This window comes from Streptopelia decaocto (assembly GCF_964273445.1).
Source record: "Streptopelia decaocto genome assembly, chromosome: 1".
NCBI classification, from domain to species: domain Eukaryota; kingdom Metazoa; phylum Chordata; class Aves; order Columbiformes; family Columbidae; genus Streptopelia; species Streptopelia decaocto.
In genome coordinates, this window is record NC_138663.1 from 40,829,146 (window position 1) to 40,843,873 (window position 14,728).

Consider the following 14,728-nt stretch of genomic DNA (forward strand, 5'->3'; position numbering starts at 1 on the left):
GCTTTAGGCAGTGGAACATAAAATATCTGACTTAGGAAGGCTTGTTTTTTTTGAAAGTTTGTTTGGTTCTGTGTTCCTTTTGAAAAATAAGCAGGTATACTGTACATTGAAGTGATTACCAATAGATCCCTGGTGCTGTGTTTGCTTTTTATTGATGTTGCTTCACATTGTGATGCTTCTATTGCTGAATTCCATAGGTGCTTCTGATATACAAAACTTGGCTGAATATGTGGGAAACAGAGCAGATCAAGACCACTTATATCTATCAATAGTTATTAATCTGTTAAAAGCAAGGAGAAGACTATCAACTTCTAGGTTTTGTTTAGATCAAATTTCTGCTTGTTTTAGAATTGTCTTCAGAAGATATTACTGTAATTCAAGGGTCTCTGTTAAACTCTCTGGATTGACCCCACGAGTTTACTATTTGCACACAAATATGTGTACATAGAAGTCCTACATAGGTGCTTTGGGCTATATTTTTTGCCTGAAAGGGGTTTTTTTTGTTTGGCTTAGGTGTGGATGTTTTTTCTTTAGGATAGATACTGCAAAAATTACAAGCCTGCTGTACTGTAAACAGGCATAAATGTTAATAAGAATACTTAACAAGCTCTCAGTTGGCTGTCATATTCTGAGGACTTTTGTACAAGTCCTATAACTGATGGGGGATTGGAAAAAAAGCATTCTTTAGGCAAGACATGATATCTTTTATTGTCTAAGAGTTATTTCTTTTTATTTAATAGGTTGTCTAGTCTACTAAAGACAGTCACTTTCTATGAATGGTCTTGTGCATATCCTCAAATCACAGGGGCTGCAAAAACATTGCTTTTTCTTTTTGTAATACTTGTTTTGCTAACTGAAGTTAGAGTGGGTTTATTTCATCAGGAGTGGAAGAGCAATAGAGTCTGAGAATCAGAATCATACAATGGTTTGTGTTGGAAGGGACTTTAAATATGGGCAGGGACACCTTCTACTAGACCAGGTTGCTCAAAGCCCCATCCAGCTTGAACTCTTCCAGGGATGGGGCATCCACAGCTTCTCTGGGCAGCCTGTTCCAGTGCATCACCATCTGCATGGTGAAGAATTTCTTCCTTATGTAACTCACCTATATCTACCCTCTTTCAGTTTAAAGCCGTTACCCCATGTCCTATCACTACATGCCATTGTAGTAAAAAGTCTCTCTCTACCTATCTTGTAGGTCCCTTTTAGGTACTGGAAGGCAGAAAGGAATAATGAAAAAGAAGCACTGGGGAGTGATGCTTGTAGGTCACAAGCAGTTCAACAGTTAAGCCAGGGAGGAAGCTGTTTTTCTTGATGTACTGCAGAAGAGTGTATATGCTGAGAATGCACGTGCTGTCACGTCACAACGTAGTTCAGTAGTAGTATTTTGATACGCTGTGTATTCTTGCAGGATTATTTTGACATAGTGAAGAACCCCATGGACCTTTCTACCATCAAGAGGAAGCTGGACACAGGACAGTATCAGGAACCATGGCAATATGTAGATGACATCTGGCTCATGTTCAATAATGCCTGGCTCTACAACCGCAAAACATCACGGGTATATAAGTACTGTTCCAAACTGGCAGAGGTGTTTGAGCAAGAAATTGACCCGGTTATGCAGAGCCTTGGTTATTGCTGTGGAAGAAAGGTAAGAAAATTATTATTTTTTAGTCTGCTGCTCGCTTACTGGTGTTGAAGGGGGAAAAATACAGCAGTTGCAGTTGTTAGCAGTTGCAGTGTTTCAAAACTTTGGGAAATTTATCAGGATTTAGCAATCCTGAGTAATCTGATTTTGAGGGTTTTATGGGTCTTCTGATTTTATCTAGTGTTTAATTTATTTGTATATAAGCCTTTGGGGGTAAAAGATCCATAACTGAAGGCTTATTTTGGTTAGGGCAAACCCATTTGCTATTGCTAATTAAATGGGTGTGGTTTTGTTGCTGCAGAAGTAGTGCTGTCTATTTTGCTGTAGTTTGAGACTGTATTTCCATTGTCTTGTTTTGATATGCTTTCCATCTTTGAAGAAGAGCTAAATTGAGAATAACAGCCCACTGAACATTTTTTGTGACAATAGCACTTCATACACTTGCCGTACTGTGAGATCGGTGCACAGAATAAAACGGAAGTGGTCGTTGTTTGGGTCAGACTTGCTTCTTGTGGAGAGCAAGTGAAAATGCATATGAGTACTAAGGCGACCCATTCCTCTTTGCAGTTGGAATTCTCACCGCAGACTTTGTGTTGCTATGGCAAACAGCTATGCACAATCCCTCGAGATGCCACTTACTACAGTTACCAGAACAGGTAAGGAAAATTCACTTGGTGCGGTTTTGTGCATGCTGCGATCGATCTGTTAAAGGCATGCATGTATTTGCACATATACCCTCTTCATATGTGTACACCTTTGTGTTTTAAGGTATAAATATGCTGGAAGTGCCCTTGAGTAGTTTTACCTTGTGTGTTAATGATTTCTTTTTGCACAAGTTCACTGCAGCCTTTGCTCTTCCTCTTTCATTTGCAGAAACATGATGTTTCACTAACTTTTTATCATGCGGTTAATTAAATCTTCAGTTATCTAGATGTCATGTATACAAGGCTTTGCTTCTTACCATGAAGCACTTTTTTAATGCAGAACACTGACTAAACTATACAGCAAATATATTAATGCCTGTAATATATATTATATGTATTATACTTGGCAAGTCTTTGTTTTTCTTTGTGATATTAACACTGAAGAGCAAACTTGCTTTTGTGGTGCACATCTTCATTGGAAGATTTGTGTATTCAGATTTGAGTAGATTGATGCTTGCTCTTTCTCCCTAAGTTTCCTTAGGGGATTTGTCTTGAAGTAGCTGTCAGCAGCAGCTCTGTAAAGTGCTGTCACTTCTGCAGCTCTTTTGATTTTTTTTTTTTAAACTTTTTTTTTACTTGGGGTTTATTAAAGGATTTAAATTGATTTCATTTCTGAAAGGTTTCTTGCTTAGGCATCTCTTGCCAGTTGGGAAAGTGAGGCAGGAAGAAGCGGGGAAATAGATGCTACACACTCCTACATCCCCTGGCCTGTCCGCTGAATGCATTTGTTAGAGCAGAGGGCTGGTTACCTGTAAATTATGTCATCTCTGTCGATTTAGTTGCTGGTCTCCATTCTTTCCAATACCTTAAAACAAACCAAAAAACCCCAGACCTCAAAACAAGGACACAGATGTGAACATACATGCAAAACTAACAAAACCACTCAGGCTTTTACCTGAAAGCCAAGATAATTTTGAAAGAATTATGGTTTTCTTAAGCACCTTCTCAGGTGAAAGAGCTACAGGAGTTATATCTTAACTTTCTTATGCTTCATAAAGGTTTACAGCAGTCAATGGAGGTTTTAATGAGTGGAGAAGTAGAAAATAAGCTTTAGTATCCCACAATAATTATTGTACCTTTAGACTTGCATAGTGTAGAGCTTTTTGTATCATAAGTCACTATCTTCTACTCATGTTTATCTCTAGGCAAGCACTAGATGGACCAAAAGACTATTATTCAAAAATCTGACCTGATTTACATGTTTTCATACATTAGAGAATGTTGGGTGCCTACATGTGACTTGTAAATTATGGTATCTGCACACATGCATATATGTCTGTAGACTGAAATGTACTATTCTCTGCAGTATCTCAGATGAAAACTGGGGAAAAGGGTTGAGAGATCTATTTTTTCAACTTAACAGCTGCTATAGTTGTAGTTTGTGTCTTTACAACAAACTTGTTTGAATTCTTTTTTTTTTTTTGACATCTTGTGCCCTCAATTAACATGCCTTAGAAATAGAGAGGCCACAGTTTTACAACATATTGGAGGGCTCAGATAGTCTTGGATTAATCACTATTGTATTCAAGTGCAAATGGAATCTTTCTCTGTAATACTTGCTGTATTGATACCTGCACTGTTCTGCACTCAAACTGGGTGAGAATTTTATCAATTTAGAGTATTATGTGTGTTGTTAACGTCAGGTATTTAGTTAACATACAGTTTAGTGGTTCTAAAATTATTGTAAGATTTTGAGGACAGATACTCTTGTTCTTTAAGCTTCTGATGTTTAGCTTTCCCTTTCAACTGGGGGAGAATCCTGTGGCCTTTCAGCATGTATACATTTAAGATTGAGGACTGTCCCTCTTCCACTGATCTGCCAACAGAAGTGCTGTGCTGATGTACAAGTCAGAGTCGCAGTTCGTTCTTCCTTCTGCTCTTTCCCCTTTCTCATTTTAGTTCTTTGCTGTATGTGGCATGGATTATTAAGATGAAGAGGGTATAGACATGCTAGAGTGGAATACTCTTGTTTAATTTGCTTTAATCATTTGCTGCTTGTTTGAGAGATTTAATGCTAATCTGTGCTTTGCCTTGGCTTTCTGCTGTGTGTTGTCTTGTCCTGCTTCTGTGTTTTTGTCCTGCGATCCCTGTTTCTTTTTTCATGTGTTATTTTTTATTTCTCCTTCATGCTTGTCATTGTCTGCACTTGGCTTTGATTGCGGAAAAAAAAAAAAAATCAAACAAAAATAAACCCCAAACCAACCAAACACAATGTTGGGGGCCCATAAATCTGCATCATTGAATATACTTGTCGCCGTTGATGACCTGCTCTCTGCTCCTGTCCCTTCCTTGACCTGCTGTGTTTGGTGGCTCCGTTGCTTGACTTGGGCTGTGTTGTGTGGACGGAGCAGTTCACCCAAATATGGCCTTCTTGCTGACAGGTATCATTTCTGTGAGAAGTGCTTCAACGAAATCCAAGGGGAGAGCGTTTCTCTGGGAGATGACCCATCACAGCCTCAAACGTGAGTTATTTGTGTTTGCATTCATAAGCTGTATCATGGTCTGCAGTGCTTTCTCAGAGGGAAGGAGTCTGGTTTCAGGTAGCCCTTGCTGTATGCAGTCTAGTAGAAGGTGGACCAGATATTATTTGTGAGAGCCTGGACTTGTGCTGTAGATTTGGTTTTTTTCTTCAAAATCTGGACTGACTGAACTATAGCATAAAATAGTGCTCATAGTGCTTAAAATTGCAACTATACCAATGGAGGGGAAAGAGGAGAATCACTTTTTTCTGAAGAAAATGTGCAAGTATTCTACTGCAGAAAAATAACTGTGCCTGCAGGCAGGTAGGTGACAGACATAGTTTGAAATGTACCATTCTGTTTATAGACTGGCTATGCTATTAAACCTGTATTCAACTTCAGATTGTTTTTATCCAAATCAGAACCAGCAACTTCCTTTTGCCATACAAATATCTTACTGTTGGAGTTGCCATCTGCTTATGAGAAATGCTGTATAGTTGTTAAGGAGAACACAGTAAAAGGCTGTGCATGGATTTATTTGCTTTCTCCATGCTGGTGGCAAACTGTTGGGACAGTCTTTCATTCTGCTGTGTACCTTCCTCACACCTCCCAAAAAAATCCTGAAACAGAATTTTGGGAGAACAGGGAAGCCTTTGAGGGACAAATGAGTGCCAAGCTGTTACTCTTTGAGCTGTTGAAGGAAGCTCTTTGGGGGATGGCATTGCAGGAACACTGCACAGAGAAGCAAGTGGGGAACTTGGGAAAGTCTGAAGCCAGGGGGGAGAGTTGTCAAAGGTACTTAGACAATGAGTTAACTTTCACTGGAAGCAGAAATTGTCTTTAGCAGTGTGTTACCACATCCTGATTGCACTGATGGATGTATCTAGAACAGTAGTGAAAGAATGCCTTTGGGCTTGGGAAGATGTAAGAGTACATCTGCCTTCCTGGAAGGAAGAAGGAAGAAATAATGTTGGTATGGTGGTCAGTACAATGGGCCATGTCCCTGTGGATAGTATGGATTACTACTGCAGTAGAAGCAAAGACCCAGAGTTTTAATCAATATTGTCCAGTTCTGTTAGTATGAGATGTGGGATATGAAGTGTTTACATATGAGAAGTATCTATATAAATATAAATATGTGTATAAATAAACTGCAAATATATTCAGGACTATGTATTTTTATTTAGCTGCTAAGTGTACAGTCTGTCTTGTACACCAAGTTGGGATGGTTTGCTGCAAACCTTTGAGTTGGGGTAGAAAGTATCATAGAGTGCTTTTGATTTTTATGCTAGATCTGGAAACACATATGCTGGATGAGTTTTAAATTTTTTAATACTTTTTTTTTTTCAAAACGATCAAAAGCTCCTTGAACACAAGCAATGGTAAGAAGATACTTCCAGCTCCTGGTGTCCTTTTTCAGAGCTGGTTTAAATGCTTGGTAGTGAAAATGAAGGCTATAGGCTGCACAAGAAGAGCAATTACTCTTCTGAATGTTCTCTCACCTGCTTACAGGCTTTCTCTTAGGAAATTGTTTTACTGGGGCATACAGATCCTGTTCCCTTCCTCTCTTGCTACAACCTGTAGGTAAAATGAACAAAGACAAAAAAAGATTAGGAACACATATGTCAGGTCCTGCTTACAGTTCTACTCACCATATTGTAGTAATAGCCTGAGGTAACTGAGAGATTGAACTATCCTCATTTATCTGATAAGTATTCTGCAGGTGGCAATATTTAGAATAAACACTGAAATAAAAGGATAGGGAGGTTAATGCACCTCATGCAAGTTGGATTGAGTCTTTGTCATTGCTTCCCAGAGCCATGTACTTGATCTTCTTACATTATACAGCACCCTCTTCAGGGTGAATTCTCAGAGATTTGGGTTCTTGTATGATTGTTCTGGACTATTTTGAACCAGGTTGGTGTAAATATACCTGGGACCTCACTGTCAAAAAGATAGGATTTCTAGCCTTACAAATGCTATAGGTAATATAGTGTAAGTAGTTGCTGGGCTGGGGTTACAGGATTTGGAAGCTGAAATTCAACCTTTGAAGTTAATCTAGGAGGGAAGGTTAGGGGAATCTGAAATAAGACAATCTTACCTTTTTTGGTAATCAAAGATAATGGGAATTTTCTGCCTTCAGAATATCAGAGAGGTATATCAAATAGTTCTTTCACTATGAAATACTGATCAGGCTGGTACAAAACTTGAATGTCAGCAAGTTTTACCACTTATCCTGTAGTAAAACTGAATAAGGAAGCGATGTGGTTCTCTACAAGCTATTGTCCCATGGAAAATGCTATTTTCTGTGGATGGAGTCAAGGGTGGCATATACTTCAGTTGTCTGTCAGTTTGGGAAATACAACTCTTTTCCTTGTAGTACCCAGTGAGTGTTTAAAAGATCTGCTTGCAAGTTTTGTCATGGCGTGTGGATATGTGTGGTATGGCATGAATGTATGTTGTCTTGTGTTAAAACTGAGTTTTATTGCCTGTTTCTCCATAGCACAATAAACAAAGAACAGTTTTCAAAAAGGAAGAATGATACACTGGACCCTGAACTGTAAGTAATGCTGCCACACTTCGAATGATTCCCATTTCATTATAATTATTTTGTAAAAGACATAATTCATTCACCATCAGCTTTGTTTTTCAGTGTTTTCTGAATTTCACGTAGCTCTGTTAGCTGGCAGGGGCTGCTCTGTAAGCAGCATATCTGGCATTCTGTGCTGAGAACCCAAACCACCACAGCTGTACTTGAGAAATATGTAACACTCTATGCATGGGCTAAAATTATTGCATTTAGTTGTCTTGAATGTGGATTTGACAGCAGGATAAGTGTAGATAACTCTGCTTTCAAACCCTGCAGTGGCAAATGCTCAGAACTGATTTGAATCATTTGGCAGTAGTTCTTTGGGTGCTGTTCACTTTTCTAGTTGTCATATTTTACAGGTGGCTGTGGTAGAAAAAGTTGATAATTTGAATCAGCTTGTTCTTCTACACTGCTTTGGAAGCAGAACTGTAGACATTCAGTAAGGTTAAGATGATGGTGACTCAGTTCCTTTTCTAGATATTCCTGAGGGTTTTTTTTGAAGCCACTTTACGTGGTCCTGCAATATACACCCGTGCTGCTATCCTGCAAACATTACCTTTGTTCTCAGATGAATAAGTATTCTTCCCACACCAGCCTTCTAAAGCCATGAGGGGTCAGCCAGTTGTACAGGCACTGTGGGAAGGAGAGAATAGTACCTTGATTCATAACTTTTCTTTCCCTTTTTTGTAGTAAAGATACAGCCTAACACTAGAATGCAACATAACTCACAGTATGATACCATATGCCCCACATTAAATGACAGCTATTCATTCAAAGTCTGAGACTCCAACAGACACTTGCAAAAGGAGTGAGATTGTCCTGATACATGAAACAACTTTTTTTGTTATTTTGCCAAATTATATTCACCAACATCTGTGAAGCAGACCATAGCGCTTACCTCAGTTGTCCCTAAATCTCTACTAGTCTTCTGAAAGTGGCTTTGTTGCTTCTGTTTTCTTCCTTCCCACCTTTCTGCAGTTATTCGCAGTGTACCCCAGGCTTCGAGCCAGCTATTTTTCTGGGTTCTTCACTTCTGACACCTGTGAATCCATTTTCCTCTCTTCATTATAGCAACACGCAGTGTACAGATTTTATCCTTAGAAGGGCCTCACTTGAAAAAAAAAATGAGTGCAGTGGATGGCAGTGAGGAAACCAAATTGTAATAGTAATGTGTCCCTTCATAGTCAACCTGACTTTAGCTGACATTCTTAATTCATTCTGGAAGGTGTTTTCAGCATAGATGTGCCCTCTATGTTAAATAGGCTCAAAAGCCTAAATTCTAGAACTCCTCTGGTAGAATATTACAAAATATATGAGCTATTATGATATATGATACTAACCTTGCTTCTTTTCCCCCTTTTTTGCCTTCTACAGGTTTGTTGAATGTATAGAGTGTGGAAGAAAAATGCACCAGATCTGTGTTCTTCATAATGAGATAATTTGGCCTTCTGGGTGAGGAATTTCTACTTCTTAATTAGTATGTGATAGATTTACTAGAGTTAGTGCATAGACTTTGTTATATTTCCTTATATATTGGTAACATTTAAAACTGTCTAATGGAAGAAGTTGCATTCCCACCTGAAAATATTGCAGAATCTATAAGAGAACATCAAATTTAGATGTAATATCATACTGTGTGTGTGAAGTTGTTCCTAATCTTGAATGTTTCTAACATTTTTTTTGTGGAAGAGGACCCTTCAGCCTTATGTTTCAGCCTTTTATGTTTAAGGATACTAGTCTTTCATGAAAATGTTTTTAGTTCTGGTAACTATGTCATACTGATCTATTTTTTGTATAAATTATATTGCTTTGTCATCATAAAAAAAATAACTGAAGAATTTAACAGGTGGATTCAGTTTTTTACCTCAGTGATCAGATTAAATCTGAAAAACAATCTAGTCATCTTTAGATACTCCATAGTTTTTGACCAACATACTGGGGTTTCTTCTGATTGCTTTAAAAGCTTTTTTAAAAAGCTTATAAATTACATGTATATAAAGCTCTGTAAGAGCTTAAATGTTCCCTTTCTTGACAAGAAAGCCATGACTTTTACCATACTCTTGTCCCTCCATTGCTGCAGGCAAGGGTAGACATCCTGTAACTGAGGAAGAATCTGCCCATCATTTCATGCTACAGTGTACTCGGGCGTTTAGAACACGATCAGCCTTTTGCTTTATGTGTTGCAGTATCTCATAGTGATCAGAGACAGCAGTTTGAGACTATTGGTTCAAGAATGCTTTAAGCAAATAATGTTAGACCTGCCAGCAGAGACCCCGTTTCCTGGCTTGCAGGTGGTGACATGGGTGACTGACAGAAGATGCACCCCCTGGAGCTCAGATCCTGCTCTGCAGCTCTGAAACAGTTGGGGCATTTCTGCTGGCACTGTTCTTTGTGACATCTTTTATTTCAAATTTCAGTTAAAGGTATTTTCCATACCAGATAAAGTCTGGTGAAAGATTTTGCTTCTAATGGTAAGATGCTAAGGAACTTTATGGTCTGATGTGAGGTGGGTTTTCACTTTATCCTGTTTTTGCTTCAGCTTTGTCTGTGATGGCTGCCTAAAGAAAACAGGACGAACCAGGAAAGAGAACAAATTCTCTGCCAAAAGTAAGATTCTGATGCTTGCTCCAATGGATCTTAAATAGTTTAAGAATGGGGAAGAGGTGGCTTTTATGCTCATTTTGCATTTATTTCTGTTTTTTCAAGATAAAGGAGGATACTTGGGTCAGTTCTAAACATCAGTTGTGTGATGTTGAGAATGTTTGCCTTCACAGGTGTCGTCGTGGGTAATAGTCTGTTGTAGAGGGTTAACGTACTGTTTTAGAGCACTGCTAACACAAGATACTGCAATTGAGACAAAAGGATGTGTATTAATAGCATTGGGAAGTAGTTGCTGTGTGACTGCAGTCTAACTTAAATTTGTGATAACATGTTTCAGCCACCGTGACTATTGCTGCTTTTAAAAGCTTTGATGGAGATAAAGATTGTGTCACCTGGTGCCAAAACTCTCTATAAACATTTCCTCTTGATCAAGGCAGCTGATTTGAAGGCAGTGTAGGAGGAAATTTGTGCAGTTGTTATCCATCTGTTCTATAGACAAAACAAGTCTTTCAGAAGCTTCTTTGGTTGGTGTACTTCATACAAATAGTGAGTGTTTACATTTCTGCTAAAAAAAAAAAAAAAAAAAATCCCCAGCCAACCAATAGCAACAAGACTCAGCAAACCATTCAATGAGTGGTTTCAACATCTCAGTTTTTATCCAAAATCCCCAAAATCAAAACTCCCTAGATTCACAAAGAATACAAGGGTTCTTTTACAGTTTTAATTGTTTTTTGTTTCTAGGAATCTTTATGTGTTGCATACTTTACTTACAATAGTGATGCTTTACTGAAAGGTATCAAACTGGAAAAATGAAAAGCTGATTGGCAGATACGTAACTCTACCAGAAGTAGTGGACAGCAATGAGACAGGCCCTGTTGCACCAGAAGGCTTAAATTCCTTTAAGTTTTAGGTGTTCGTCCACTCATGTTATGCTTGTACTTCTTTTGCATGAAGATTTTTTGAAAATGAGAGACTTCTAAACTAACTACATTATTTGCAGATACAGTTGTATTCAGTTGTTCTATTTTTTGGAATGTATTCTTTTGCTTAAGTGGAGAGACTAACTGAGCTAGTGTGACTTTATAGACAGAAAATACTTCCAAATGCAACATCTGCTCCTGAAGATACGTCTGCAAGCAGTGTTTTGTAATCCAGTTTAAGTAATTTAATAGCTTCTATTGAGGAGAAGGCTTAATTGTGATTGACTTTTAAGACAGAAATTGGGTTGAAATACTGATTCTTTCTTCATTTAAATAATTTATAAACCATAAATGTGCCTGCAGGTGAAAAGCAGCTCACCCTGTCTAGAAGTGTTAAAGATAAAGCTTTAATTTATGATAACATGCTGCATGCATTAAGAGTCAGTTTTAATTTAACATCTGAATAGAGAAATCACATTTGAACAGGTTGGTTTTGTAGATACATATAGAGAGTGAGCTGTATTTTTCTTCTGCAGGGTTACCAGCTACAAGACTTGGTACCTTCTTGGAGAACAGAGTCAATGATTTCCTAAGACGACAGAATCACCCGGAGGCAGGAGAGGTTACAGTCAGGGTGGTACATGCGTCTGACAAAACTGTTGAAGTAAAGCCGGGAATGAAAGCAAGGTATGTTCTTTCCATTTCTAATTTTGCTTTCTTGAATTTAAGCCTCGAAACCTCATCAATGACCAGTTCTTGACAAACAGGTGTTACAGAAGCATCTTAACTTGTTGTGATGAGTGTTGTCCTTTTCATGGTAAAAAGTGAATTACTTACGTTTAGTTGTCTGTAAGCACTTAACTTTAACAATTATGAGAGCTGCTGTAAGTGTAATTTTGTCTTTACCTGGTGACATATTCTCTAGCATGTGAATATCTTTGTTATTCCCCTTTACCCTCTGTAATCTGCAGGTTTGTAGACAACGGCGAGATGGCTGAGTCTTTCCCTTACCGAACAAAAGCGCTTTTTGCCTTTGAGGAGATTGATGGTGTAGACTTATGCTTCTTTGGGATGCATGTACAGGAGTATGGCTCTGACTGTCCTCCGCCCAATCAAAGGTGAGGAGCTGCATTAAAGTTTGTTTTGATACTGTCTTGGTTGGGTGAACCTTCTGAAGTTCTGTTGTCAGTGTTGCATATGTGAGGACTCTTTGTTTCTAGAAGCTGACAGTACTAAGTAGCTTCTGTAGGGCATGTGTGGGTTGGTCTGGCTTTTTACTGGGGATGCTGGCTGGCAGACGGTGATGCCCTAAGGATCAGTTGTCAATATTCCACAGGAAGGGGTTGGATAGTTTTAGAGATAAGGCTGGGATATCAAAAGTTGAATTTCTAGAGGTAAATTAGGGTCAGAGGCTTTGAAGACTGCTATTGTAATGTATAAAATGAGTAAACTTGTAGAACTACTTTGAAATCTCTGCTTCTCACAATTTTTTTCTTTTTTAGGCGAGTGTATATATCTTACCTTGACAGTGTTCATTTCTTCCGCCCTAAATGTTTGAGGACTGCTGTCTATCATGAAATACTAATTGGATATCTAGAATATGTCAAGAAGCTAGGGTAAGTCTTTTTAAATGTTTTCTTCTGTGCAGTATTTGTGCTAGGTAGTACTTATGGCAAATGAAATTACTGCATCCTATTATGCAGAATATAGTGCCTAAATATCAACTGGCGATAGAATAAATTTGCAACAATGTGCATAGTTGAGAAGGAGAAAAGATAAAAAGATTGCAGGCTTTTCAGGCCAGACTTATGCTTCGGATATTTTAGGTTTCCAAACTTATGTAAAACTTCCGTAAGTCTAAGTAGAAAAAGTGAAGCTTTTTAGCTGCACGGTAAAATTTTGCTGACGTTGTTGATAGTGCTTTCCTTGTGTAATGCCACTGCTTTAATCAGGTCATTCCTTTGGGCTGGTAAGTTCTTAGCCATGTTTATGAGGAGAAAGGTGTTTTCTGTCTGTACTGATTAACACTGTAGCAGCTGTGTAGGGCCACTAAGAAATTTCTAATACAAAAAATAGTTTAAATTGTGAAAAACTGGAAAGTTAGACTAGAAAAAGGAGAATATACTTGGGACAGCACAAAAGAGAATACAGAACAACTGAAGAAAGGTAGAAATTAAATGACCATGATTACTTAAATAGAAAAGGCAGTAAACATCTATTGTCAAAGGTATCTGGTGCAGCATGGCAGGAGTTATTAGTCCAGAAATTAAGCACTATGTTTAGAGTAGGTGCATGAGAAAAATTAGGGGAGTCAAGAATGGAGGTGGGTGGTACTGTCTTCAGTACCTCAGTGAGATGATATATTCTGTAGTACTTCAAAGGCATATGTTTGACTTCTCTCTGTTTTTTTTATTGTGTATTTTCTAGCCTGTGAGTCTGTAGAATTGGTGCAGAGGCCTCAAGCCTCAGTTGTACTTAATGCTGTTTTTTGTGTTAATGGCTGACATCAGGTTCTCATTTTGGGAAAACAATATTGGTCACGCAGTATCATCTCTCGCTTCTCAGGCAGAAGGAATGACAACTGGCTGCAGTTCCCAGGGTTTGGGAAGGGTTCTGCGGAGCTGTTTCTCAACATGGCAAGGATGGTTATTTTTCTCTGAGATCCGATTATTCCTCCTACTGGAGTTCTTTTCAAAAACTAATAGAGAACTAAGGATGGAGAAGTGATATTGTGGTATTATATTCTCTGCAGCTGCTACTATTTGGATGTCATCTGTCTTCATAGTGCTTAGATTGTGCACCGAGTAGCATAGGTTGACAGTGACTTTATTCTCAGATATAATAGTGAAAACTTTTTAAACTGATCCTCAGAGTTAAAAAACAGAGGATTTACAGTAGGATAGTGAATTGTGTGTTTAAGTAAATCTGGTTTTAAAGTGTTGCTAGATAATGAATGACTGCACTGTCTCAAGGAAGAACAATTCTGGCTTTTACTACTGAAACACCTACTCTCCATGTTTCTCTTTTTAGTTAATTGGGAGGTGGCATTTGCAGGTCTATATCAGGCTTTGATTTTTATCTAGACTGGAAAACATGCACAGTTTATATAAACTACTCTGCATATAGTACTACATTAAAAAAAATAGTGAATGATGGTAATGCTATTGCATGAATGAAGATGGAATGAACACTAGAATTCAAATCTTGGAGAGCTATAATTATTGTCCATCTGCAACATCAGCCAACTTTGTGGTGGCTCCATCTTGTGGCAGAGAGAAGAGCAAGCTCGAGTATGAATCATCAGAATCCACATGTACTTTTTTTGTCTAATGGCGCTAGGTATACTACTGGACATATCTGGGCATGCCCACCTAGTGAAGGAGACGACTACATCTTCCATTGCCATCCTCCTGACCAAAAGATACCCAAACCCAAACGACTGCAAGAGTGGTACAAAAAGATGCTGGACAAATCTGTGTCAGAGCGCATTGTCCACGACTACAAGGTTGGTAAAGCATATATTTGTGTTGGAGTAAGGTGTGTTGACCGGTCTTGTCTTGGTTTCTTCCTTGCCTTATGCACTATGCCTGATTCTTGGAGTTTACTCTGTTAGTTTTAAGTGAAATGAATAATAAAAGTTTAGAGTGTTAATGTATCCTTTTCAAAGCATGTAGCTTCTGAATCATTCTACCAAGAGATTTGAAATGATTCCTTAGAACAAACTAAATTCTTGAGGAATACTGTAAAAGAGAGCAAGTTGCATTTCATTATACAAAGAAAATATATGAAATCTCAAGTCTTCTGGTGTC

The 14,728-nt window shown here is 38.2% G+C and overlaps 1 protein-coding gene across 4 annotated transcripts in view; it reads left to right on the plus strand.

The window, feature by feature from the left end:
• Positions 1-14,728, plus strand: part of EP300 (EP300 lysine acetyltransferase) — a 64,484-nt gene that overhangs the window by 41,591 nt on the left and 8,165 nt on the right. For all 4 annotated transcript variants that reach the window (XM_082057136.1, XM_082057138.1, XM_082057139.1 and 1 more), the window contains 10 exons: positions 1,409-1,648; positions 2,213-2,301; positions 4,731-4,811; positions 7,312-7,368; positions 8,773-8,850; positions 9,938-10,005; positions 11,456-11,606; positions 11,891-12,037; positions 12,422-12,535; positions 14,259-14,424. In XM_082057136.1, the coding sequence (XP_081913262.1) occupies positions 1,409-1,648; positions 2,213-2,301; positions 4,731-4,811; positions 7,312-7,368; positions 8,773-8,850; positions 9,938-10,005; positions 11,456-11,606; positions 11,891-12,037; positions 12,422-12,535; positions 14,259-14,424 (1,191 nt within the window). The remainder of the gene's footprint in view (positions 1-1,408; positions 1,649-2,212; positions 2,302-4,730; positions 4,812-7,311; positions 7,369-8,772; positions 8,851-9,937; positions 10,006-11,455; positions 11,607-11,890; positions 12,038-12,421; positions 12,536-14,258; positions 14,425-14,728) is intronic.